The sequence below is a fragment of the Excalfactoria chinensis genome, chromosome 1 (assembly GCF_039878825.1).
Source record: "Excalfactoria chinensis isolate bCotChi1 chromosome 1, bCotChi1.hap2, whole genome shotgun sequence".
Classification (NCBI taxonomy): domain Eukaryota; kingdom Metazoa; phylum Chordata; class Aves; order Galliformes; family Phasianidae; genus Excalfactoria; species Excalfactoria chinensis.
Genome location: NC_092825.1, coordinates 27,903,492 through 27,929,651, shown reverse-complemented (window position 1 = coordinate 27,929,651; position 26,160 = coordinate 27,903,492). Strand labels below are relative to the sequence as shown.

General features: G+C 41.4%; 2 protein-coding genes across 7 annotated transcripts in view; one reads left to right on the top strand and one right to left on the bottom strand.

Moving 5' to 3' along the window:
- PPHLN1 (periphilin 1) overlaps positions 1-10,485 on the bottom strand; it is a 76,607-nt gene extending 66,122 nt beyond the window's left edge. Inside the window, exons 1-2 of one of the 4 annotated variants that reach the window (XM_072339012.1) lie at positions 10,379-10,485; positions 1,334-1,381 (exon numbers count right to left, since the gene is read on the bottom strand). In XM_072339012.1, the coding sequence (XP_072195113.1) occupies position 1,334 (1 nt within the window). In that variant the 5' untranslated portion in view covers positions 1,335-1,381; positions 10,379-10,485. The remainder of the gene's footprint in view (positions 1-1,333; positions 1,382-10,378) is intronic. The other 3 variants (XM_072339021.1, XM_072338994.1, XM_072339004.1) reach the window with 3 other exon arrangements.
- ZCRB1 (zinc finger CCHC-type and RNA binding motif containing 1) lies at positions 10,465-21,695 on the top strand. Of its 3 annotated transcripts, none has more exons than XM_072339053.1 (8): positions 10,465-10,552; positions 15,281-15,368; positions 15,534-15,562; positions 18,676-18,787; positions 18,878-18,985; positions 19,643-19,752; positions 19,859-19,934; positions 21,020-21,695. In XM_072339053.1, exons 2-8 carry the CDS (start codon positions 15,285-15,287, stop codon positions 21,149-21,151), a joined length of 651 nt encoding a protein of 216 aa, XP_072195154.1. In that variant the 5' UTR covers positions 10,465-10,552; positions 15,281-15,284; the 3' UTR covers positions 21,152-21,695. The 3 variants fall into 3 exon arrangements, with proteins under 3 accessions (XP_072195154.1, XP_072195136.1, XP_072195146.1); XM_072339035.1 differs by having other exon boundaries at positions 10,468-10,582; XM_072339045.1 differs by lacking the exon at positions 10,465-10,552 and adding an exon at positions 10,597-10,604 and having other exon boundaries at positions 15,282-15,368.
- Positions 21,696-26,160: the final 4,465 nt, after the last annotated feature.

Genomic DNA, 26,160 nt, shown 5'->3' with positions numbered 1-26,160 from the left:
GACAATAAAAAAAACACTGAGTCAAAACCAGACTTGTTATGAATAGATGAGAGGATACTAAGCATAAAAATAAAGGTTCTTTGGCTTCTCCCAAGGTAATATATCATGAGTAAGCTCTGTACACTGTTTTTGTTTTAAATGAGGTCCTTATAAATCTGTCAAGTTACATAAACTAATTAAAGAGTAAGTAACTTAAGGCAGAAAAAACTACTAGAAATCAAATTCTGATAACAGTGTTGTTCAAAACTTCTTCAGTACCAACAACCAACATAAACTTCCAGTTAGTGTTGACAGATACAGTCTAAAATAGTCAGGAATTTGTAGCCATGAAAAAAACATTTGCATTCTCCATCACAAAAAATAAGCTGGAGCAGTGATAGTTTACACACAGCCTGAAAATGGTTTTAAATAAAGCTGAGATCTATGGCAAACTCATACTAAAGCTGATACAGAGTTCTGACATGCACTATTAAAAAGTAACTGACACTACGTGTAAGAACTGGAAATTAGTGCAGTATAATCAGAATAAATCCAGGATATACAGATATTATAAACAGTCCTAGTGACATTTGTATGTACTCTACTATCCATTGTAGATATAAACACACACAAAATCCTGACAGCAGTTTCCTTATTGCTGTTTTTTAAAGAAACTTTTTTTTTTTTTTTTTTTAATGAATTTAACTCATCTTTATTAGATTGAAGAGTTCATACTTTCTCGTATAAAACTTTGATTTCATCAGCTTGGCCTTCTGGAAACAGGATAAGGCACACCACATTAGTCAGTTAACACAAAGCTCTGTTCTGAATATATAAATTGAATGCATTCTTCACATGAAGATTTTTTGTTTCAAACTGTGAGCCAGCAGATGCTGGAGATTCCTCTTTCAACAAAGCGGTGACTTTCAAAGTCAAAATTAATCAATTAATAAAAGGTGAAAATAAGCTAACGCCATGAATGATTCTAGCCATGCTGTACTAGACAACACAAATTCAAGGAGCCGAAATCTTTCTGATGATTACATAGGCAAAACAGTTACGAAATTGCTAGAATTACATTTCTCAAAGTCTCCTTTCACAATGGGTTCTAGCTATTAAGAACAATAATCCACAGGAAGAAGAAATAGCAGGACATATTCAGGAGAGATTAACATTAGCTATTTTTCCTTTCTGCAAGTAGATAGTTGGAGATAGATTTATGAGGCTATATAAAAATGACCATTATCCAAGTTGTCAAGAATCAACAAGATAAGGGGTTTATCAGCTGTATTCAGGGGTAGCACCAAGTCAGCCATATACTCTTAAGAAAAACAACAATCACTCACATACTCACTTTTCTGATAGTCTTAGAGACTTTGCCTCTGAAGACCCATTTAATTACCTTGAAAAAAAACAAAAACAAAAACAAAGGCAACTGAAATTAGTGAAAAGTGCATATGAATTCAAAAATTAATTTCTTTTGTAAGTAAACCAGACATTTAAAATCTAAATCCCTTTGCTGCCCATCTCTCTTAATCTGTCTGGATTAGTACAAGGTAATTTGCGACACTCAGTTCAGAAAGAATATGAATGTCAGTTGAATTCAGAATACACAGAACCTTTATATGAAAAAAAATAAAGGTATAATGTTTTCTGAAACAATAATAATAGTAACACCCAGACCTTGTTTTCCAATTAAGACCTTTTTCCACGTAGCAGTCACCCACATTCACATAAATGTCCATTACACATTATGAGACAGCACAGCCCAGAAGAACACTTCCATTTCTATCACTGTTTTAGAAAAATACTGAAACTTGCAAGAATTATTAGTATTTGGACTCTGCAAAAATGGAAAAAAGGTAGAACATACTATGACAAACACCAACAGACTGAGGGAAAAATAAATAGACAGTTTATCAGACAAGAAGAAAGAACGGAAAGGCAAAGGGGGATGGAAAAAGTGAGAAGATTTTGCAATTAGAAAGAAAATGGTGACAATCAGACAATCAGTTTTCAAGTATGTTGTTTAAAACACTGGCAAGAAAAAAAAGGGAAAAAAAAACTTTTATACATTAGACTAAATGGACAGTTTTTAGCTGCAACCAATGAAAGTGAGGATGCTTCTCGAAAGAAGAATATATAGATATAGATATACACAGAGACATATATTTAAAGGGAGAAAAGCACATTTCTCTGCATTTTGAACACATCTCATCTGTTTCTATAGTAAAACTTTATTAAGCACTGTGACCTAATCAGAACACAGCTTTAGTAATACTGATAAAGTGCCAAAACATTTAAAAGTAATTGGAGAGGATTCCATTAACAAGCTTTCTGTGCTACATTGCCTGTTCTCTCAGTACAATCCTGTTTCAAAACAAAGATTCAAAATAAATACCTACTTTTGTTTCATACCTTACCTTCACTGTCACTGACACTATCTTCTATTAGCATATACACCAAAGATAGTTGATATTTCTTCACTATCATGATATGTAATGACCCGCAATATTAATTTAAAACATTTTTTCCTTGTTCTTGGTCAAAGGTGACTGTTTTTGCTAAAGCAAGTTCTTTATTTTCTCAAATGCTGCTACCTCAGCATGCACAGAAGCCATTGTATGGATTCAGCACAAGCTGCTTTGTGGTGGCCTGCTGCCAAGGTTGGCTTGGCTCCACTTATCATAGGGCTGCATCTTGGTATGCACTGCTATAGCAGAGCTAATACTAAAAGGTTTTCTTCATCATGAAGATTACACAGATCACTTAAACGTCTGACTCCTACACAAGTGAGTTTTCTTCATCAATCAACAGTTAATTTTTCTTTTCTTACTAAGGAACATTAACAAGCTAAAAAAAAACTGATGTTTGTGAGAACACTCCATTACTCTGCAATATTTTGCACACCGTTCTTGTCTGTTTACACTTGCTTGAGACATTGATTTTAATCACTGCTAGAAATATCAACCTCACCAGGGTTTGTAATACTTCACTGTATGCTATCACAGAATATGCTACTCCAAAAACATGCAGCTTTCTAGCCCAGATGGCTACATCTTGCCATATGTGAACAGAGCAAGACTGTGTTCTAAATCCAGAGGCAAGGCAGCTGTACTGTTCTTGCTGCTACTGGAACATATCTGACTTTGTACTGTTACTATGACAAACCCTGACAGTTGACAAACATGGGCTAATTTTGTCCCTCCTGTGTTTTGGAACTCAAAAAAAAAAACCACAAACAAACAATAACAACAAGAAGAAAAACCAACATGATCCTGTATAAGTAAGAAAGATGCTGAAGACTCTGGTCTTCTCATGCCAATTTCCTAGCAGACAGCTATTGGTTCTTACACTAACACTGAAGTGATGCACTCAGTTGGGACTGGCAGCAGTAAGGAGAGGCAAAGGAGTAGAGAACCATCAGGTGACCTTGAAAGGAATTCTATCTCCTCTCTGACTGCAGAGCCCTCTGGGGAATGTAGTTCTTCTCTTCTGGACAGGAACCCGGAACTGGAGCATTGACACTTTAACTCCCAATGCACTACATGATGTTATGATGTGGAATACCAGTAACCAAAAATCATAAAACCATGACATTCCACCCCTTATTCTACATCATGCTTACTATATACAAATAAACCATAACTAGAATTAAACACATGTGCACACACACTATATGCATATACGTGCAATTACTGACTGTACTCCCCTAACATCAAATTCCCTTGTGGTACACACTGAATATCTTCATTTTTCTGCATCACCCACCAAGTGGATCCAGGTTCTTGGACAAAAACAGTTCCACAAAGTTCCCTTCCCAGAAGCTGGAAAGACCCAAACTGCTTTTCCCAACATGTTCTTTACATGTACTACAAGGACCTTATCTCCCTTGACAGTAAGTAGGGAGCTGGCAGGACCATCGCAACTGATAGATCTTCGGGTGTTGACCAACCAGGTGACTTCTGCCAAATGCTTCCTCCATGCTTAAATGTTCTGCCACCCATTGCTTTCAACATGGTTTTTAACAACCCATTGTATCGTTCAGTTTTACCAGAAGCTGGTGCATGATAGGGGATATGATAAATCCACTCAATGCCATGATCTTTGGCCAAGTATTTACAAGAGAATTTTTGAAATGAGTCCAGTTATCAGACTCAATTATTTCTGGGGTGCCATGTCACCACAGGACTTATTTCTCAAGACCCAATATGGTGTTTCGGGCGGTAGCATGGGGTACTGTGTATGTTTCCAGCCACCCAGTGGTTACCTCCACCATGGTAAGCACATAACACCACTGTGAGATCGTGGCAAGGTGATATAATCAATCCCACATTTATATTTTTGCCATCGCCCTTCCCCCCAAAGAGGTTTCATCCTCACGGCTTGTTTAATTATGGCACATGTGTCACAGTCATGAATAACCTGAGCAATAGCATCCATAGTTAAGTCCACCCCTCGGTCTCTAGCTCATTTGTATGTTGCATCTCCTCCTTGATAGCCCAAAGTCTCATGGGCCCACCGAACTAGAAATAATTCATTCTTCTGTTGCCAGTCCAAGTCTATTTGAGCCACCCTAATTCTGGCAGCTTGGTCTACCTGATGGTTGTTTTGCTATTGCTCAATAGCCCGAATCTTAGGCACATGAGCATCTACATGGCGCACCTTTACAACCACATCCTTTATTCAGGCAACAATGTCTTTCCACAGTTCAGCAGCCCAAATAGGTTTACCATTTCTTTGCCAGTTATTTTGTTCCAACTGCTGTAACCACCCCCCACAAGGCATTTGCCACCATCCATGAGTCAGTATAAAGCACTGGCTACCTCTCCCATTCTGCAATATCTAAGGCCAGCTGGACAGCCTTTACCTCTGAGAACTGACTTGATTCTCCTGAGTACCTTCAGTAGCCTCTACAGCTTTCCATGTGGGGCTCCACACAGCAGCTTTCCATCTGTGATGCTTCCCCACAGTATGACATGATCCATCCATGAACAGGGTATACTTCTTCTCATTTTCTAGTAGTTCATTGTATGGTGGGGCCTCTTTAGCAAGTGATACTTCTTCTGCTGGTAATGTTCCAAACTTTTTGCCTTCAAGCCAGTCCATGATCACCTCTAGGATCCCTGGACGACTGAGGTTCCCCATCTGAGCTCGTTCCATAATCAGCACAATCCACTTACTCCAAGCAGCATCAGTAGCATGATGGGTGGAGGGAACTTTTCCTTTGAACATCCAGTTCAGCACTGGCAGTCGAGGTGCCAGAAGGAGCTGTGTTTCAGTACACAACCCGAACCCCCTCATACACAGCTAAGATCTCCTTCTCAGTTGGAGTGTAGCACTCTTCGGACCCTTTGTACGCTCAACTGCAGAATCCCAGGAATCGGCCTCAGGTCTCTCCTGAAGCTCTTTGCCACAAACTCCAAGTGGGACCTTTCTCTCCAGCAGCAGTGTAGAGGATGTTCTTTGCATCCTGCCCCACCAGTACTGGCCCCAGGGCCACAGCACAGGCTATCTCCTGTTTAACCTACTCAAGAGCCTGCTGCTGCTCAGGACCCTACATAAAATCATTCTTCTTCCACATCACCTGATGAAGAGGGCTTACAATGAGGCTGTAGTATGGAACACGCATTCTCCAAAAGCCCACTTTTCCAGAAAAGACTGTGTCTCCTTCATATTAGTGGGCAGACATGGCAGTGATTTTCTTGATCACATCTATCGGGATGTGACAACATCCATCTTGCCACTTTATACCTAGGAACCGAATCTCTTGGGCAGGTCCTTTCACTTTGCTTCGTTTAATAGCAAAACCAGCATGCAGAAGGATCTGCATTATTTGCTCTCCTTTCTTAAAAACTTCCCTTGCTGTGTTGCCCCACACAGTAATGTCATTAAAGTACTGTAAGTGCTCAGGAGCACCACCCTGTTCCAATGCAGATTGGATCAATCAATTGCAAATGGTTGGGCTGTGCTTCCACCCCTGGGGCAAACGATTCCAGGTATTCTGAATACCCCTCCAGGTGAAAGCAATCTGTGGCCTACATTCCGACGTTAAAGGAATGGAAAAGAAAGCACTAGCAATGCCAGTGGTGACATACCATGTGGCTGCTTTTAACTCCAGCTTGTACTGGCGTTCTAACATGTCCGGCACAGCAGCACTCAGTGGGGGTGTGACCTCATTCAGGCCACAGCAGTCTACTGCCAGCCTCCATTCTCCACTGGCTTTACACACAAGCCATATGAGGCTGTTAAAAGGTGAGTGAGTTTTGCTTATCACTCCCTGATTCTCTCGTTGACAGATCAACTCATGAATGAGGAGCAAGGAATCCCCATTGGTGCAGTACTGCCATCTGTGCACCATCTTTGTAGCAATTGGTTCCTGCTGTTCTTTTACTTGCAGCAACCCCACAACAGACAGAAATTCTGATAGGCCAGGCAAAACTGACAGCTGCTTAATACCTTATATATATACAGCAGCTATTCCAAAAGCCCATCAGTACCCTTTGGGATCTCTGAAATATCCCATTCTGAGGTAATCAATACCAAGTATACAGGGACCAGTCACAATATAATGTTTCTGCCAGTCTTTACCAGTGAGGCTTATTTCGGCCTCCAACACAGTCAGCTCCTGGGAACCCCCAGTCACCCCATGAATATAAATTGATTTTGTCCCTAGGAGACTTGAGGGCATCAGAGCGCACTGTGCACCAGTGTCCATCAGGGCCTTGTATTTCCGTGGTTCTGATGTGCCAGGCCATCGAATCAACACAGGGGGGCAGGGCCCCTCTCTTTGTTACCTCTATTGGTCTTACAGCTATTGCTGTGTCCAGCAGCAACTGGAGCAATCATCTTTTTGGAGAAGTTTACCTTGGTGGCTGATCTGTCTTAATTCTTTTACCTGTGCTTGAGTGGGTTTTTACACTACTTCTTTATATCTTCTCCGTGGTCACATAGGTAATGCCATAAGGCAAAACACGACATAGTCTTACTGTTGTCACTTGCAGGAGCAGAAGGACGTCTTCTTTTGATAGCTGACGTGTTAGATGATGCAGGTTGGGAGGAAACCAAGTTGATCAGCCCCTCCATTAGGCTGTTTTGGGAATCCTGGTCCCCATCAGATATATCTGGTACCACCATGGATCCATCAGCTTTATGCATGGTAGGCAGTTTGTCTATTATATCTTCTTGATTGCTCTCTGTTCTGTCCAGTTTCTCAGCTACTTTTGCAATGGCTGCAACACAAGCTCGTAGAGGGCTTAAATGTACCTCAAAGTCTTGAAGTTTATTAATCAGTTTGTTTATAAGGGGTCTTCTTTCCCCTTTGCCATACATTGCTGCAAATGTACTGGCATACCTTTCGTGTGCAGTCCTTGTGAAAATACACCACATATCTGGTGTACACCTGACTCTCCCAGGATCATGCTCTTGGTCTGGCTTGCTAGGAATGAAACTGGGGTTATGTAACATTTCCACTACAGCATATTCCCTCAGATAATGGATGCCTTTCTCTATATCAGTCAATTTCTTTTCTCAGGCATCAGATTGTCTTTGAAGGAGTATCTTTCTTTTATGGCTAACAACTTCCGCTTCCAGAGGGTGAAGGCTTGGTTCCAGCATGTACTGATACCTCTGTCAAAGGCTGAGTCCCTAGCAATGCCACCCAGTTGGCAAGCTTCTCTACTATTTAGCCACACACTGTTGGCCCTATTGTCCCAACATCCAAGTAACCAGGTGACAATAGGCTCACTTGGGTGGCATGAAAAGTCTTTTATCTGACCTTGAACTTCATTCATTTTCAGAGATTGATCAGTAATGGTAATGATGTCTTGCTCGCCTCTTACTCCTTCAGGACTTCTTGTTACCCTCCTGGAAGTTGGTGACCATTAACTTATTGAGGTCCCCTCCCCTGGACTCGGGGCCACTTCACCTGGATCTTGGAGCCACTCCTCTCTGGATCTCTTTCCTCCTCTTCTCTTACAGTGACTGCTTCCTCTACTTTCTCCTCTTTCTTCTGTTCTGAATCAAGATTCATTTCATTTTCCGTCCACTTACAGATGCAACTGACATAGATTCTGGTGCCTCCTATGGTTGATCACGTTGGTCAGTTCCGATGCTCTGACTCTCCAGCTTGGCTTGGAGTCTGCCTTGTTCAGTTATGAGGATATTTAGTTCAGATTCAAGCGTGGCTTTGATGAGACTGAATTCTGTTTAGTTCAGTTTGGAGACTGCATTTGTCATGCTGGAAGGCATCTGTCATGGTTTTGTGCTGTCAATATTCTACATCATGACATCATGTGCGGTATGAATCATTAACTGAGGGTACAAATAGTGGTAAACTGTTTTGGTGGTATGTGGAAGTGTAACAGAGGGTATGTGGAAGAGTAACAGAGGGTATGTGGAAATGTAACAGAGGGTATGCGGAAGTGTGGAAGGTTCATGGTCCAGATCTGTGGAATGGCAGCATCCCGAGTACTCAGCTCTTGGAGGAAACTACATATCCCAGGGGACAACGCGGCCAGAGACGAATCACCAGAGGAGGAGGACACATATATAATCTCGCTCCCAGGCTGGAACGTCTTTCCTTTCGCTCTGTCTATCGCTTTGGAGCGCTCCATCCCTGCTGTCTCCCTCTATCAGCAACGTTCCAGCCTGTCGCCTAGAGATCGCAGTAGGCCCCCGGTTCTCGGGGACTCTTTTTCTCTCTTTCTTTTTCTCTGCCTTGTTTGATATAGTAGTTGTAGTTATATTGTATCATATTGTGTCACCTTGTATTCCAATATTATTCGTATTTAGTAAAATAAGTTCTTTCCTTAGATTGCTGCCATTGTTTTTGTTCATTTCCCCCCTTCTAGGGGCAGCAGCCTCTATCACGGGTAAATCTAGATAACCCGATTACAGCATCTCACTCAGTTCAGAGTACGTCCTGCTCAGACTTGAAGATGTCCCTCTCGGACCAGCAGGCGTCTCATTGAGACTGAAGACTGTCGAGTTTGGATTGAAGGGTCTTTCTCGGTTCGGAGGGCATCTCTCTCAGATCGGAGGGAGTCCCAAGAATGAAATGAATTGAGTATTTCAGCAAGAGGAATTAATACCTCCAACTCTACTCAGCAATTCCAAATCTCTTTGTATCCTTCCTACAGATTGTTTGCTCTCCTTTAGTCCCGAATAACTAGATAGAAGAACTAATCACAACATGTTGCATCACAGTTCTTATCTAGAGCAAAGACCCTACTCAGAGGCTGTCAAAGAGCAGATTTCAAGTGCTGAAACACATGGGTTGCTACAAAAGTAATGCCCCTTATTTATTTACATGGAAACTACAAGAGATACAAAGAACACAACAACACTAATTGATGAAGGAAATTCTTGGCTACAAAACACTGTTTTGCAATGTAGTCACCATGATTAGCTGTGCATTTTTGCCAGCAACTAACAAGAGCCTGCATGCTGCATTCATAAAAACAGACGCACTGTTGCTGTCACCACCGCTGAAAAGCAGCACCTCACCGTGCTCACGGCCACTGGTTGGTCTCCAGAAATGTTCAGTAATCGCTGACGAATGGCACTGTGCGCAATTCTTTTCTGCATGGAGAAAATTCAATGACACACCCCCGCTTCATCCACACTTCCACATCAGGCACCATTGTGTCAGACTGCCCCTCTGCTGCCTTTTATTGCATGGCAGCAAAATGGAATGGAACACTGTTAGGAAGGTTCAACCTCTCCTGCCACATCACCAACATTCGCCTCTGGTGTCATGTAATAAAAAGGAGGCATTACTTTCGGAGCAGACCTCGTGCAAAGACTCTAAGGTAGTTACGGGAAACCCCACTGTTCACCTGAGCATCAAGATGTATTGTAGGACTTCCAAGGATGTCGGACAGGTGACATGGGTGTCAGGCAGCCCTGCAGGGTACTCCCACAAGGACCACCACAAGTACTGAAGGCACCTGCAGTGGGTTTGCACCGCCTCTGAGAGCTACCTCGTATAACTCCGCAGACCCAAAGCTCTTCCTGTCAGAACAATACGACTGAACTGAAAACGACAATATCCTGCCACGCGCGGGGTTAAGACTGAAAAATAAAGTTTAAAAAGTGAGGTTTGTACCTCCTGCTTCCCAGACTCGCGCAGGGTGCTGGCACCACCCGTGCCAAGCAGCAGCAGCAGCAGCCGCCCTCCCAGCCTCTCTGTCCGCACGCTCCCCACACCCAGGGCCGGAGGTACCCGGGATCCCGGCCCCAGCGCAGCTCCGCACTGCCTCCGCTCCCCAGCGCGGCGTGCCGGCGGTGCCGCCTGCTCGCGTTGCACCGCAGCCCCACCGACGGGGGAAAAGCCGCGCGTAAAGCCCAGCCCAGCCCCGCCACCGCCCTCGGTGCCCCGCAGTCCAACCGCGCTCACCTCCGCCGCGTCCCGCTCCGCAGCGCAGCTCCCGCCGCTTCCGGCGCCGTTCGGGCGTTAACGGAAGCGCCCGGCTCGCTCGCAAAGCTCGGCGCGAGTCGTCTCGCGTCAGCGGAAGAGCCGGCTGTGTCGGGCCGGGCCGGGCCGTGCGGGCCGCTGTGTCGCAGCATGCGGGTCAGCGTGCGCTGAGCGCCGCGGGGCCGGGTAGGGCTGCCGCGGGGCCGGGGGGGAGGCGGCTGTGCGTGGGCCGCGGTACGGAGCAGGGGACCGCGCTGGGCTCACTGAGTGCGACGTGTGGGGCGGCAATGGCGGCGCGCTGCGCAGGGCTCTGTGGGCGGCCGGGGCTGCGGGAGCCGTGGGGACATCGCGCGTGCGTGAGTACGGCTGAAGGCGGAGGTGCCCGCTGTGGAAGTTTCTTGTCGGACTGCTGCTCTCCAGCTTGGTGTCGGTTTAGCCGTCGTATCTCGGGCTGCACTAAAAGGGGTGGCCGGCAGGCCGAGGGAGCTGTGTGTTCCCCTCTGCTCTGCCCGCGTGAAGCTCCACCTGGAGTATCACATCCAGGCCTGGGCACCCAGCTCGAGGAAAAGGAGGGCCGGGAGGGCGATCAGAGGGCTGTGAAAGGAAGGTTGAGGGAGCTGGGCTTGCTCAGCCTGGGGAAGAGAAGGCTCCGGGGACACCTCGTTGCAGCCTCCCAGTACTTAAGGGAACATGTAAACAGGAGGAAAATCGGCTCTTTACATGGGCAGACAGTGGTACTAGGGGAAACAGTTTTAAACTAAATGAGGGGAGATTACGTTAGGGGTCATATTGGGGGAAATTTGTCCCTGAGAAGTGGTGAGGCACTGGTATGTGCTGCCCAGAGGGGCTGCAGGTGTCTTGTCTCTGGAGGCAGCCTGAGGTGCTGGGTGGTAACTGCTATGGCACAGGGGTTGAAATGAGGCAGTCTGGAAGGTCCCTTCCAACCCAAGCCATTCTAGGGTTCTGGGATTTGGGTATAAGTTTGAGGCAACTTACTGCTGGAACTGGTGGCTCTAAGCTCTGTTAATGCAATTAAATTAGAAATAAAACATGGCATTTTAAGCATCGGGGTAGAAGTTAGGCCTGAGTGAGCGCATCTGGACTGCATGGTTTATCCACAAGTCATCTGTATGTCTAATTCATTAAGTCACAGTTCTGACCTTAATGCTGTGTGTTTAAGTAAGAAATTAATGCGTACGTTGCAATTTTTTTTGGTAAGGTATGAAAATATGGGTAAATTCAGACCTCACTTGATGCTTCAGAGCCATCTGAACTGTTTTGGTGATGCTCTTTTTCTATTCTGGCCTGGGACAGTGTAGGAAAACCAGTTAGTGAAATGAATCATCTTTTCTTCTCAAAGATGTTCTCAACGTGAGTGACAGACATGGCACCGATTATCTTGGGTTAAAGCGAAGCGTACTTCTCTAATCAGTGTATTTTGCAGGAGACTGCGTAATTACTGACAGATGGTTCTCATCAAAGAATGGTCTCATTGTGCTGTTGAAAAAGACCAAACAGTTTGAATTCAACAAGTCGTGGTGGTGACAGACATCTCCATCCCAAAAGTTAGGATGTGAAAATAATAAATGAAGAAAGCATTAATATTGCAGAGAGGCGGTTACATTAAAGGGAGTTCTGCTCAACCCCATGGAGATAATGTAATGGCTTCCTGCAGATGCCTTAAAGTTAAGGATCCAAGTAGTACCTTGAAGACTGGAGAAGCCACATAAAAGCATTCATTAAGAGATAAAAATGTTTCCATTTGCTGGGGATCTGTAGCAGGGTATAGAAGCCAGATTATGTGTGACTCTCAGGTGAGTCTTGTGGCAACTAGAATGCTCAGCTGTGTGTTTTGATTTTCCTATTTAATTTTTGTGTTGTTTTTTTTAATATTAAACTGTGAAGTAATGAAAATGTTGAGCTTGTGTTGGACTGTTAATGGTGTTAGAGAGTTCCTGAAGTAAAAGGACTCTGAGCCTTGTAATGGAAGAGTTAATAATCTGGAGAGTTTAGCTTCAAACAAAAACTGGCTATTTTTTTTTGCACTTACCTTCATGGTGGAAGACAATATGAAGCTGCTATAAGGTGATTGGTGGGTATTGATAGGAAAACAAAACAAAAACCTGTTCTTCATATCCCAGCAGCGGCTTTGAGGTAATTTTTGTTGGTTTGTTTTTAAAAAAGTTGATCTTTTTATAAAGGTTTATAGGGGTGGGAAGAACTGTAGTAGTAGCTGGATCTAAAATTGCATTTATGCCATTGTATTCACAGTAGATAGCAAGAGATCTGCATTTTGAACATACTTAAGCTTTTTGTAAACTCGTTATTCTAAACCATCCCAGTGGCTCTTAGTATTTTGAGCAGGATGCCGCTCTGCAGATCCTAAAGTCATAGGTTTGAAATTGCCAATTGGAAGATGGGAATGGCAGTGTAGCCTTACTGTTGCTTCTTGTTTTATTAAAACTGTTGTGTGTTGAAGGTAAGATGACTGAAATACCAGCACCATAGTCCTGAACGATACCGTTATGTAGGCAGTCAGATCTACAACACTGATTCACTTAAATTCCCTGGGGAACTGGAAACAAAGCTAAGCCTTAGCTGGCCAGTGCTCTGCGACTTTCAGTTTTCACCTGGAAAAAGTAGCGTACAGCTAAAAACTGTGATTTTCTTGCTTGTGTTGAGAGTAATTTTGTATTGGCTGAGCAATTAGGCTTGTTGTAATCTTCATATGACATATTGCTTTCTTTTTGGAGGCTTGCACGGCAGTGCTGTGAGATATGCGAGCTGACTGGTGCCCAGTCACACTACTTTCACTGGCATCTGTTCATTAATACACATCCTGCTTGATCCCTGGCTATAAGGTGCTTCAGCTTCTGTCATTTTAGGTAGGGTAAACTATCTACAGCCACCTGAGGTTCACCTCTGCTGTTATAAAATATTGTGCTGGTGATACGCCATAATGCAGCACTGAGGGAGTGCTTACCATGTCCTCTGCATTGAGCTGCCTGTCTCAGCTGCACTTGGAGCCATCTATTTGTGTGGTGCGGTGCCGGGTCTGGTTAGGCTTGTCAAGGATACTAATGCCAAGCAGCAAGGAATTTGGGATAATGAATCAAGGCTGCATAACACCAGATGCAATGCGTGGCCTTTCTTGCAAATTTATTCTGTTTTCGTTTGCTTAACCTTTATGTTGCCATTTCCATTGGTGCCAAAAAGCAGTCTCTGAATGTGGAAAAAACTCAAAATTCAATCAGTTAGAAACCGACGCTTAAATGAGTTGTGATACATTAAGCTTGTCAGAAAACAGAAACAAAACAGTTAGATAACAGGTTTCTGCTAGGAGTGTTGTATCTTCGATTACTAAATGTTGAAATGCTAGAAAACAACCGAAGATGGATTAGAGTCTGACATTAGTTACTTTCTTGGCAACTGACACTTTCATTTAATCAAACTCCCTACCCAGAAGGTCCTTTAACATGCTGTATGTGTTCCATGATGGATATTGATTTATTCGGTTTCTTTCATCCTTTCATCAGCTTTCATCTGCATTTTAAAATGAATTGGTCTTATAGAAGCGGCTTGATCTCAGTACAGCAGGCAGCTAGGAATCAGGGCTATCAAGACGAGAGACTAAGGCTGCAGGAAACAGGATAAGTAGGTATTAATTGGGCTGTGCAGGGAAATCTTTTTTCCTGTGTACTTTGGTGCCTTTCATTCTGATCTTGCATTTTACTCATTTGGACCAAATCCTATCTACTGATTGGATCAGAAGCAAAAAAAAAGCTTTCCACAGACTTTGGTGCCACTTAAAATTTTGGGGGAGGTCCAAACTTGAGGAAAAACACAGTCTGCTCTTTTTAAAGCTAATTCAGTCATTCGTTGCTCTGTATGAGATAACGTGTATGTAGTTGCAAGGCAGGATGAAGTGACAGTCAGAATGGCTTGGGTTGGATGAGACCATCCAGTTCCAACCCTGTGCCCTGGGTAGAGTTGCCACTCGCTGACTGTATCAGATTGCCCAGGGCTCCATCCACCTGGCCTTCAGTGCCTCCAGGGATGGGGCATCTGCAGCTTCTCTGGGCAGGTGTGCCCGTGTCTCACTGCCCTCCAAGTAAATAATTTCTTCCTTGTCCTATCACTATCTGCCTGTGTAACAAGTTGGTCTCACTGCTGTTTATAAGCTCCTCTCAAAGAGGAAAGGAAGGCCTTAGTGGGATCTCTCTGGAGTCTTCTCTTCTCCAGACAGAACAAGCCCAGCTCCTGCAGCCTTTCTTCATAGCAGAACTGCTCCAGCCCTCTGATCATCTTCCTGACCTTCCTCTGTACCCGCTCTGCATCCTTGTGCTGGGAGCCCCAGTCTGGGCACAGGACTCCAGATGTGGCCTCACAAGAGCAGAGCAGAGGGGGGCAATCATGTCTTCATCTCACTGGCCACGTGGCATGTAGAAAACCTTTTAAAGTTGTCTCATTATTTCTAGGCATAGTTTTGGGTACTCAGCATCCATAACTTAAAGGAGGTTAGGGTAGAAAATGTCTGTGGGATTTCCATGGTTCCTGCTGGTATAAAACTGCTTAGTCAGGAGGACTGTCTCTTTAATAAATGGAGATAGAGCCTTAGTACCCCAACTTGCCAGTTGCTGATTGACTGGAAAAGGAAAAAATATGCTTTAGAGCGGGGGAAGGGGAAGAATATAAGGGCAAGCGTGGATTTTGTGTAGAAGTGATGAAATGGAAATGAAAGCTGTGCTTTCTTGCTTTTTTATCATGGCCAGCTGTGTTTGAAAAATAATTTGGTGAAAGTGAAAAGTCTTACAGCTGTTGAGCCTTTTAAAATGCTTACATTTGGAATACAGTTTAATTCATTTCTGTTTCTTCTTTCATCAGGAAAATGAGCGGAGGGTTGGCACCAAGCAAAAGCACAGTGTATGTGTCCAATTTACCCTTTGCTTTGACAAACAACGATCTATACAGGGTAAGTTTTCAAGAGCCTATTGCTCAGACTAAACTTAGTGACAACAATTTTGAGTGTAAATGCAATATTGATATGGATCTCTTAGAAAAGTTTATCTCAATCAATTTAATAATAGTTAAATGGAATTGTCTTGTTAATTTTTTTTTATTTTGTTCTGTATTTCAGATTTTTTCCAAATATGGAAAAGTTGTCAAGTAAGTGAACTGATTATAGCCTGTTACTTTCGAAGTTCTCATCTTAAAGTATTTGATGTCTTTGCTTGGCTTGAACATATTGCACTCTTTATAATTTAAGCATTGAATATGTAACCGTATTGAAGTCCTGTCCATTTGTAATAAAGTGCAAATTTAGAAACTGGGAGTTCTTGCACATATACTGTAAGAGTATCTGCATAGGAGATAAGTAGTATTGGTAACCACTTCTCTAGACAAGTAGAATATTGATATAAAGCAACAATCTTTTCTCTAAAGCAGCTGAAACAATATTCTTCTGGTAAGTGTTGCCAGGTTGATAACTGCAGGAGTGGAAGCTTCTACGTGTGTGAGCTGGATGTCACAGTTATTACAACCAGTTCCCACAGCTGCAATGTACAATTCCTCTGTGGTTCTAGGTTGATTTGTTACTGTCACAGTTTAAGATTAGACATAAGGCTGCATGATAACAGCTCTTTATATGTGCAGTATTCATGAATAAGACTTGGGAATACCTGTCTCCATGTTGAAACAGTAGAAATAAATGCCATGATAAGAAACTTGCTGGGTTTGTATGCTCTGTTTTTAACCAATCGGGATGACAAAACTAGACTTGAGTTTTCAGCTCTGTATGAGCAAATATCTGCTGTAACATTCATTGGCTGCTGTAATAATTTCTCATATGTAGAGCTGTTCAAAGTTTGTGAAGTCTCAGCAGTGTGTTTCTGCGGACAAAATAGCAGGAAATGCCAATCAAGCTGTGACTTTAGAAAAATATACGGGAGAGGAAAGCCCTTATGTAGGGTACTGACAGACATGCAGTGACCGGTGCAACTGGGTTGCTTCAGTCTTTCTTGCCAGGTTCAGGGTACTTGACCTGTTTTAGTTCATTGCTGAACGACTGACTTAGAAAAAACCTCATGTAATAACATTGGTGTTTAATAACTATTGATGAGCCTATACATAAATTTGTCACTTCCGACCTCCCTGCTATCCTTTGCTTAGGTGTTCCACGATCTAAAAGTATGTATGTGGTGTGTTGTGTGTTGGGAGGAGGGGTCTTGAACTTGTTTGGATACTTATCTGCATGAAGTAATGACTGTATGGTACGTTGCTTATTTTGAAGGTGCTATAGCAGCCCACTTTCTCTTTTCTAATAACAGTTTCTAGTGGTTATGCCTAACATATGCCACAGAAATGGTGTTTTGAGATGCCTGTACTGAAGAAATCCTGTCCGGCATTATTTGAGAAACTGAGTAACTTAGAACTCACAGCTCTATCTGCATGGATTCTGTTTTCCTGTCCTGTGTATTACTTCACAAAAAAAAAACCAAAACACTTCCTAATACCTAATTTTTCTGATGTTTTGCCTGTTTACTGTCAGAAATGAAATTAACTACAGACTCACAGAATAGCATGTGTAAAATACTATCATGGAACAACTTTGTATTTAGCAAAAATTAAGCCTTTGTCCCTTTGAAAGCTGACCTGACTCTCAACAGCGCAGACAGAATGGGTCTTTAGTGGCTTTTCAGCTTTGCTATGAAAAGTGATCCTTGTTACAAATAGAAAACTAACACTAATTATTAATCCCTAAGAAAAGTCTTTTCAAAAGTTACCTTGTTTTCTGGAGAGTCTTTGTTTGGGGGTGTCAAACACTTCATTTCACAGAAAGCTTTATACTTTCAGTTGAATCAGTTCTAACTTGATTGAAGAAGCTTTAATGGCTTTTTTTTGAGGTGTGACTTGACTCAGCAAAATCATACTGACCTTTCTTTCTTGCTACGTTTTCTGCCTCAGTGTATACTGATGTTTATGAGTTTAGCTTGTTTTTTTCAGTGGGAAGTCAGACTTTCTAGGGTTCCAAGAAGCTGCTGACTTATTAGAGGTTTGTCACGCATATCTGTTTCTATTGTTTCATTAATTGCTGTATTAACATCCCCATCAGAAGTCTGACAGTCATTTTAGGGTTCCACTGGAGCTCTTGGGAGAATAACTTGTCAAAAGAACTAATAGAATTGGTCTAAACTAAGTTTCATTGACTCTTCAACACATTAGGTGCATCCTCGTCAAAGAGGCTTTGATACAAAACCTGTTCTATGCTCTATCTGTCTATACTTGCATTTGGGGGAAAACAGCGTTTTTAATGAGCTTTTGTCATACACATCTTAATATGTAGATAATCTATTATACTTTTATTTTTTTTCCTAGTTGACTTTCTGTTTTTGCACTGTTCAGAGTTGGTTGGTTTGGTTGGATTTAGCTTATTTATTGGTCTTACTGCTTCCTGGGATTTTATATTGCCGTACGGCTGAACATTGTTCTACTTGCTGGGTGAGACGCAGGAGGGGTTTATTCTTTTGGCTTTGAACATATATTGTTACATACATGCAGAATGCCATCCTTTTTCCCCATGATGTTTTCTAGGACTAAATACAATTGACGTAAGCAAAAGAATTGAGGTTGGGTGGTTTTCATTCTTTTTCTTTGTGTTTACTGGGTAAAACTCTTAAATTTGCCACCATCTCAGTTGTTTCCAGTGTCAGACTGAAGATTTGACTTTGTGTCATGTAAATTAACACATGTATCTATAACCTGCCTGGATTCCAGACAGATACTTGAAGAAAAATACTGCAAAATGTCTATCATTTCCCATTGTGTATCTCTTTGTCTGGTTATTCCTGCAAAAATATATACTCTGTTTGGATGCAGTTCAATACGCTGCTTTTTCAGCAATTATAGCAATGGTCAAGATTACTCCTGAATTTTAGTTTGACCTCCAGTATGTATTACTCCCTCCAGTTACATTGTCTGCAAATCTGAAGTGTATGTTCTTCATTCTGAAGCCATTCAAAAGAATAAAGCATGGAACTGGACTAGAATGATGTGGAGAGGCTCCTCATACTATTTTCAGATCGTTTCCAATGTTCCTGCAAGCACAAAGTGTGGTTAGCTGTCCCTTTGAATTCATTTTTTAATGGATCTTCCTATTGTTAACGTTACTTTTTTTTCCCCTTTTTGCTGCCTGGCAAAGCTTAGATCCTATTGAGATCTTTTTGGAAAAATAGTCTCTAAAACAATTTTAGCATATCAATAATGTGGTTATATGTTTTCAGAGTTACTATTATGAAAGACAAAGACACCAGGAAGAGCAAAGGAGTTGCCTTTATTTTGTTTTTGGATAAAGAATCTGCACAAAACTGTTCCCGGGCACTCAATAACAAACAGGTAAGTAATGGAAAGTTGTTATGTTGGAGGGGGGTAGGGTTTGCACTTTCAAAAGTTTACTTCTGTTTTTTTTTCTCCTATTTGCTGTAGCTGTTTGGAAGAGTAATAAAAGCAAGTATAGCCATTGATAATGGAAGAGCAGCAGAATTCATTCGCAGGCGGAACTACTTTGATAAGTCAAAATGTTATGAATGTGGGGTGAGTGAAACCAAAAATAAAGCAACGTATTCCATATTTTGCCTTTCTCCTCATTTCTTCAGTTTCACCATTAATAAGACTGTGGTGTTAAAATATGTTCGCTGTCGGTGTTATCAGCTTGCATAGCTGTTCTACAATTGTCCAGAATGACAAAACCTTTGGGGGGGATTTTTGGGGGGTGGAGGCAAAATGTGCTTACTGATGAGCAAGATAAAGCGTTATTATAATGTTATATGAGAAGGAGCAGCTCCTAAGTTTTGCTTCAGAATATTCCGATTTGTAACATTTTTGAGACCAAAAATGTTGACTCAGTCATATTTTTTTAAGCTGTTAACACTGAGGTTTGTATCTCATCATGAGTATAAACCACGCTGTCCTGTATTCTGTTGTTGCAGCAGCAGCTAAAGTTAATCTGGCTAGCACGTAGTTGTTCTGAATTTGCAATTAAACATGCATATCACCACCAATCTCTTTGTTTCCATGGCAAGCTTATAAAGAGTTTGTCTTCTGTGTGCTAATTCAGCATTCCATTTATCTTATTAATTGCTTCACTTTTTTTCCCCTGTGAACTGTCTTCCATTAACTTCCCTCATTATATGTTTCAACATGTAGTGGCTGGTAATGATTTTTGTTAATTAATATTTCTTTTCCTACAAGGAAGCAGGACACTTAAGTTATGCTTGTCCTAAAAATATGCTGGGAGAACGGGAGCCACCAAAGAAAAAAGAAAAGAAGAAGAAAAAGAAAGTTGTTGAACCAGAAGAAATGTACGTACATTTATTTACACGTTACTATTTTGGTTAAGCTGCTTTTTCATATGGAAAACTACTTAATACTTACTACACTCTGTATTTGTCTCTCTGCACAATGAAGTGAGGAAGAAGAAGAAAGTGAAGAGGAAGGAGAAGATCCTGCTCTAGACAGCCTCAGCCAGGCCATCGCTGTTCAGGTACAAAATAGAAGTGCTGCATATTTATTTCTAAATGGATCTGTGCCTCCTTCTTTTAGCTTCTCAAAAGCAATCTTGTAGACCTTGTGATGCACTTTGCCTGACAGTAGCTGATGACTGTAGTTGGTATTGTAGGCATGCTCAGTTTTGTTTTTTTGTTGTTTTTGTTTTATATTTACTGTTTTTATTTTTGAGTTCCCTGACAAATCTTTTGTGATGGCCCATTAGGTTTTTGATCCACAGCTACCTCTTTATGCTGGTAACTGAGAACCCCCAAAAGAGCTCTGTGTATGTATGAGTAGATATATCCTTTGCTCGTTAGAATATTCTGTTTCTGGAGTCCTTTGTCTAATACACAGCCTTGCTGTATCTATTAGAGCTTTCTTTCCAAAACATATTTATATTTCTAGCAGTTTTTGTTACATATATAGTAATACAGCTATCAGACTGTCTGTCTTTAGTATTTCCTTACTGGTTCTTACAATTAGCACAATTATACCCCCACCTGCATCCCAAAAAACCCTCTGTGGTTAGAAATAAAACCAGTAAGCGTAAGGAAACCAGGCAATATTTCCATTTCTCTCAATCCAAAGAATTAAACGAGGGTAGTATGTTTTCTAATAAAAACAGGAAGCATTTATTTTAACCTTTAGCTGAATTACCTTCATATCCCTGAAGAACTGAATTCCCTGAATGAATGAAAAGGCAACAGATAGACTTATTAGTGGAACAAAGCTGACTCAACATCAGTCTCAAATGCAGTGTGCATCCTTGGCTTCAAATCTCAATTGCTCTATAGCTCTGTAAGTTCACTGTATTCATTTAGGTCCTCTCTTTGAAAACAGAGGGTACTCCATCTGCGTTGGTGCAGAGTGCTCCTGCTGTTTGAATGTGATAACTATTTCAGAAGTGTTTTCTTTCAGAAGTGTATGCATTCATAACGCAGTTTATCTGGAAATTAAGATGAACCCTCTAAATTCTATAACTTGCTAAATAATGCATTGCCTATTAATAATTAGCATTATTCTTTGTAATGCACCTTACTTTATTCTTAGTACTAGCTAATACTGCTTCTTCCATTGTAGCAAGCCAAAATTGAGGAGGAGCAACAGAGGTGGACGCAGACTGCAGGGGAATCTTCAATTTCAGATGACTCAAAACGTCCACGGATTAAGAAAAGTGCATATTTCAGTGATGAAGAAGAACTTAGTGATTGAAGTAATAGTGTTTTATATGTGTATATATAATAAATACGGTGTACATTTTGTAAAGTGGTACAGAGTTATCTGTAATACAGGGTTTTTTTTGTGTTGAAGACAGGGAAGATCATGTTTCAGTTCTACCCTTCCCATTGGACGTCTTATTTTTTTTATCTCCCTCTGTCTTTCTTGATGTCTCCTCCACAACGCCCTCTTGCCTTAAGGGCAGCTTTTTACAAAGTAGTGTGTTTCTATACTTAAATCCAGATAAATACCAGTGAGAATACTTCTTGCAGGTAGTATCTCCACCTGAACCCTGGGAGTAAAATCTTTCATTAAAGCAGTTTTCCTAAGAGGACTTCGTCTTAGAATCGCTGTTAACACCTCAGATGCTTTTTTGGTCTGTTTATTGCCTGTTTGGAAGCAGTGCTTTAGTAGTACTTCAGTGTTACATGATCATCCTTTTCTGCATGGGGTTGTATTTCAGCTTTCACCACTGTACTTGTCTTTTAACACTTCATGCAGTAATATAATAAATTACTGTTATATAAACTTGGTCTGTGAAATCATTTTAGGGTATTCCTTTGACTGTTTTCCAGAAGGATACTGAGATGCCGTTCTCTTGTTTTATGTACCATGTGGGTCATTTGTTGTACGTTTTTACAGCATTATATAGTCAATATGCAGTATAGGTGTTGTATGAGATGCATTAGGTTGCTCTTAAAATCAAGTCTCCATAATTAGTTTTTTGTTTTTAAGAATAGTAGCTCTGTTACTCTTTAGTTAAAAATGAGAATAGTTATATACTTTAAAAAGTGGGAGGGTTCATATGTTTTAATATACTCTAATCTGATATTTGAAGTCTTCTGCTATGGTAAGAGCTTATACTGCACTCTTGACCGCAGTTTGGATGCCTAACATGTTAATTATGGTTACACGTTGATTTATAAATGTAGTTGTATCTAGTGTTGGTTAACAAGTACTGAGCATAGCTCCATCCTGTCTATATTCTTAGGTATCTGAATCTGCTGTTAAAACCGAAAGGCCACAAAGATCCCTTGTATGCCTGCAAGTCAGCTTTAATTTCTCCTTGGAACTGTCATGGTCTAAGCAAAGTGTGTTGGCACCTATTTTGCACTGAAAGCTGTTCGAGTCTTCTAAATAGGTTATCATGCTTAAATCTGTGTGGGGGTCTGGTCTGCTCCTCATGACTAAGGCTAAAGAGCCTCATGGAAGCATCAGGCCTGCATCAATGACACGTGCTGATGGTAATAACCTGTGTCAGCCACGTTCCGAAGTCAAGACTTTTCATCTTTAGGACTCACAAAATAAAACACATTTGCACTTTCACACTTGAAAGAAAAGACCATCTGGCCTCTTTCTATTTTCAGCTCTTCCTGTTATTCATCAGGACTTGGTTTTCCTCCACATATAGAAAATATAAATGTAAGTATATCGTTACATATTTTTGGTTAATGCTGATTTACATTCAGATATGTAACTGACTTGTAGCATGTGCAAACAAACCAACCTCAGCTACGTACACCCTTTAAGCAGATACACGGCAGCATTCAGATAGTCATTCTAGGTTCTTCTGCTTATAAAGAAGTTCAGAAATGAAAACAAGGTAATGAGCTGGAAGATGTTTCTGCATGAAAAAGACACAAAAAAAACCCAAAAGGATTGGTTTATTTCTCAAGTATTCTTCAATGCTGTTCTCCAAAACAATTAGAAAACCAAAACACAGCAGAGGACCTGGCTCACATAGTCTGTGGCTTTGATTTGGGAATATAGATTAGAATAGGATCGTTCAGTTGGAAATGGCCTTCAAAGGTCATCTAGTCCAATGGCAACGTTTGGCAGCTTATGAGAGTTAAGCAGTCAAGGAAGTGATCGGGCAGCCCATTCCAATGAATTCACTACACTGTGCAGTCTAGTAATGGAGCTCATTGCTCTGGGACTTTTTCAGGGTCAGAAGGTCAAAAAGATCAGACTTGTGTGTAGAAGGTGATAGTTACTCAAAAAATGTGAGCTTAAATGTGATCTCCACTCAGAAATACCCTACGTTACTGACTACCTATGGCTGTTAAATATATAGGGAAATTAACAGCCTAGGAGTGCTCCATTCTTACACACTTCTCTGGTTCCTTTTTCCTACTGGAGTCTTGTCAGAAAAAATAAAACAAAACTGACCTTTGTTCTGACCCGATGCGGTGCATCTTCAGGATTTCCAGTAGCTGGAGCACATTGTTACATCTTTCTACTCTGCTGCTTCTGCCTCACTACTTTCCCCATAGGATCTGCTTTTGTCAGCACAAAGCAGTAGCTCAGTCCAGGCTATTAGAACTGACCTGGTGTCACTCTTCCGTGCTCTTTTGTTCCAAGCATAAAGTCACTTAAGAGGCAGTTGCAATTGCAAAAGACACAAATAGAAATGATCCCGCTTCTGTGCAGAGCTGGCATCTAGAATTCCTTACCTTAAATCATTTAACCAGATTTTTTAATTCTGTTTGCACTTTTATTATTTAATGGTGCTTCCAGGTTTTGTCTTAGCCTCGGGGTAAGGAAAAGAGCACCCAGTCCCTAAAATGGGACCTACGGGGACTTGGGAGAAGTGAGATTTTGCACTTTGGTCTCATGAATTATTTGAAGTTTCTGTTCTTTGTTGGCAAAAGGATGAAGCATCTCTGGGTGAAGAATTAGGGATACCAGCATTAGGTAATTACTACTTATTAACACCAAGGGATTTGCTTCTGTTCATGCCCAAGGTTACCAATTTCAAGCAGCATGGCTTCAGTTTTCCATCAGAATCTGATCAGTGTGGATTAGCTTGGTGGAGTGTGAACCAACCTCCTAATTTAGATCGAGCCAGTAGGATACCACTTTATAAAACAGAAGTGGTAGGGTGGTTCTTCTGTCATAGTTTGGAATCTTAAAGCAACAGTTCAGGAAGCAGAAAACAGCTGTGTTGGCTGCATGGCTTTGGGCCAGATGGGCGACGCTATGAAGGCGTATTATGGAAAGAGAGAAGAATAAAAACTGCCTTGTAAAACACCTTCCTGCTATTAGAAAAGCCACAGCATTTTGTGGGTGGTTTTTGTTGGGTTGTTTTTTTTTCCTTTTTATAAATACTTTGAGGACATAGCTTACACAAGCAAGCTGAATGCTGGTGTTAGAGTATATGCAGCATGGCTATGATTAGAGACTATAATACAAGTGGCAGACTTCTAATAACATCAGAAACTGAGATCTTTGTACGAGTACCAATTTACTACATTTTGCCCTTCGTATTTCCAGAACAGCTTGAAAATTGTTGAAATAATGCATTCTGGGTGTTGGAACCTCTGTTTGTCTATTGAACTGGCTCTCCGAGTAACGTCCCAAAAGCCACTGGAAGATGACTTCTATCTGTCCTTGGGGAAGAAAGGACTGTGGAAAAGGGGGATAAGGATGATTAGCTTAACTGATTATAAATTATATTGCTCAAATTGTGCCTATGCAGCACTTGTTAAAGCATTGTAGCTATGAGACACTGGAATAATTCAGTCCGTGTTTAGCAGGCTCCCACTATGTTCTTGGCGTATTCAGGTTTCTTCTCTCAGCAGAGCAATAGATGGGGCCGTAAATATAAAGAACTGTGTTTAGCTAAATAGGGGATGTGTGGAACAAATTGTAAACACTTTATCTTTGGCTTCTGGGTCACCACGTTCTCTGGGATAGCCCTTTGTTAGTCAGCAGGGGTGGCTTACCATAGCACGAGGTGAGCACTGCGTGGTGTTTTAGCTGTAGCGTTCTGTTGCAGAAAATACTGAACTGCTTACAAAAGCTGAATGTCAAGCTTATGTGATATTTAGCAATGGGATTTATTAGGTGCTGCTGTGAGCATTAAAGGATATTGGTATAGAGACTTCATAGTTTCCAGTTTCTATTCTGTTTGGCATCTGCGGCATCTATAAGATGATATATATGTCACAGTGCCACCATTGCTCTTCTACACAAATATTTCAAATACACTCTTCCATATGTGTTACATTAAATTAGCCGGCATTGGACAGCTGATGGCTTGTTTTTAGTATAGATTGCAAAACTGATGTTAGGTGCTCTTAAAATGTTCCTGTGAAACAGCTTTGTTTGTCTTGCAGATCATCACAGGGTGAGGTTTTTTTCTCTGTAGCTGTTGAAGGCAATATTAATTCCTGCACTGCACCTCCTTTAGAGAACAAGGTGTAAACTGAAGAGCTGAGTTACTCACAGGGTGGATGACCTTCTGTCTTCTGTCTTGGTGTAAGATAGGCAGAAAGCCTAGAAAGGGTGTGTATGTAAAAGGAAGTATTTCTGAAGTTGAGGAATAGCACCTTTTTGTAAAATAATGTTCTTTTTTGTTGTTGTTACCAGAGCATTCCTGACCCTGCTGTGCATTCAGGCAGATGAGATGCGTGCTTATACATGTATTTTATGGATATAGATAATCCAGCAACTAGAGTTACAGAAATTGTGATGAAATGTGATAAAAGTGCACGTGAAACACCTGGTTAGGCATTGTAGGGTACAGTGACTTGAAGAAATAGCACTGCTATAGTATGAGGACTTCCCTGTGTGATTAGTGAGATGATCCAGAGAAGCAAATGCTGCTCTGAGATGATGTCCGTCAAAGCTAAGAGCCACAAGCCCTGCATCAAGATGAGCTGATCCATGAAAATTCAATTGTATCAATAGGCAGCTGAAGAAAATTAGAAGGCATCTAAATTTAGATGCGGCACCAAGCTTGGTACAGTACAGCAAAAACTGTCACTTGGCTGCAGAAGTAAAGATGCATTACTGTCACTGTGTGTGATGGCGGAGGACATGTACGTGTCGTCCCCAGTGAACAGATGCAGCTATAGCAGGAGGGACCCAAAATATAACCACAATGAATGTGAAGGAAAGTGCGTATATGCTGTGCATTTCCAAAGCACTGAAATATATTTTTAGAGTGAATGGACTGGAACTGCATATACTGCTTCGTGTTTAATTAAAAACTAAGTGTG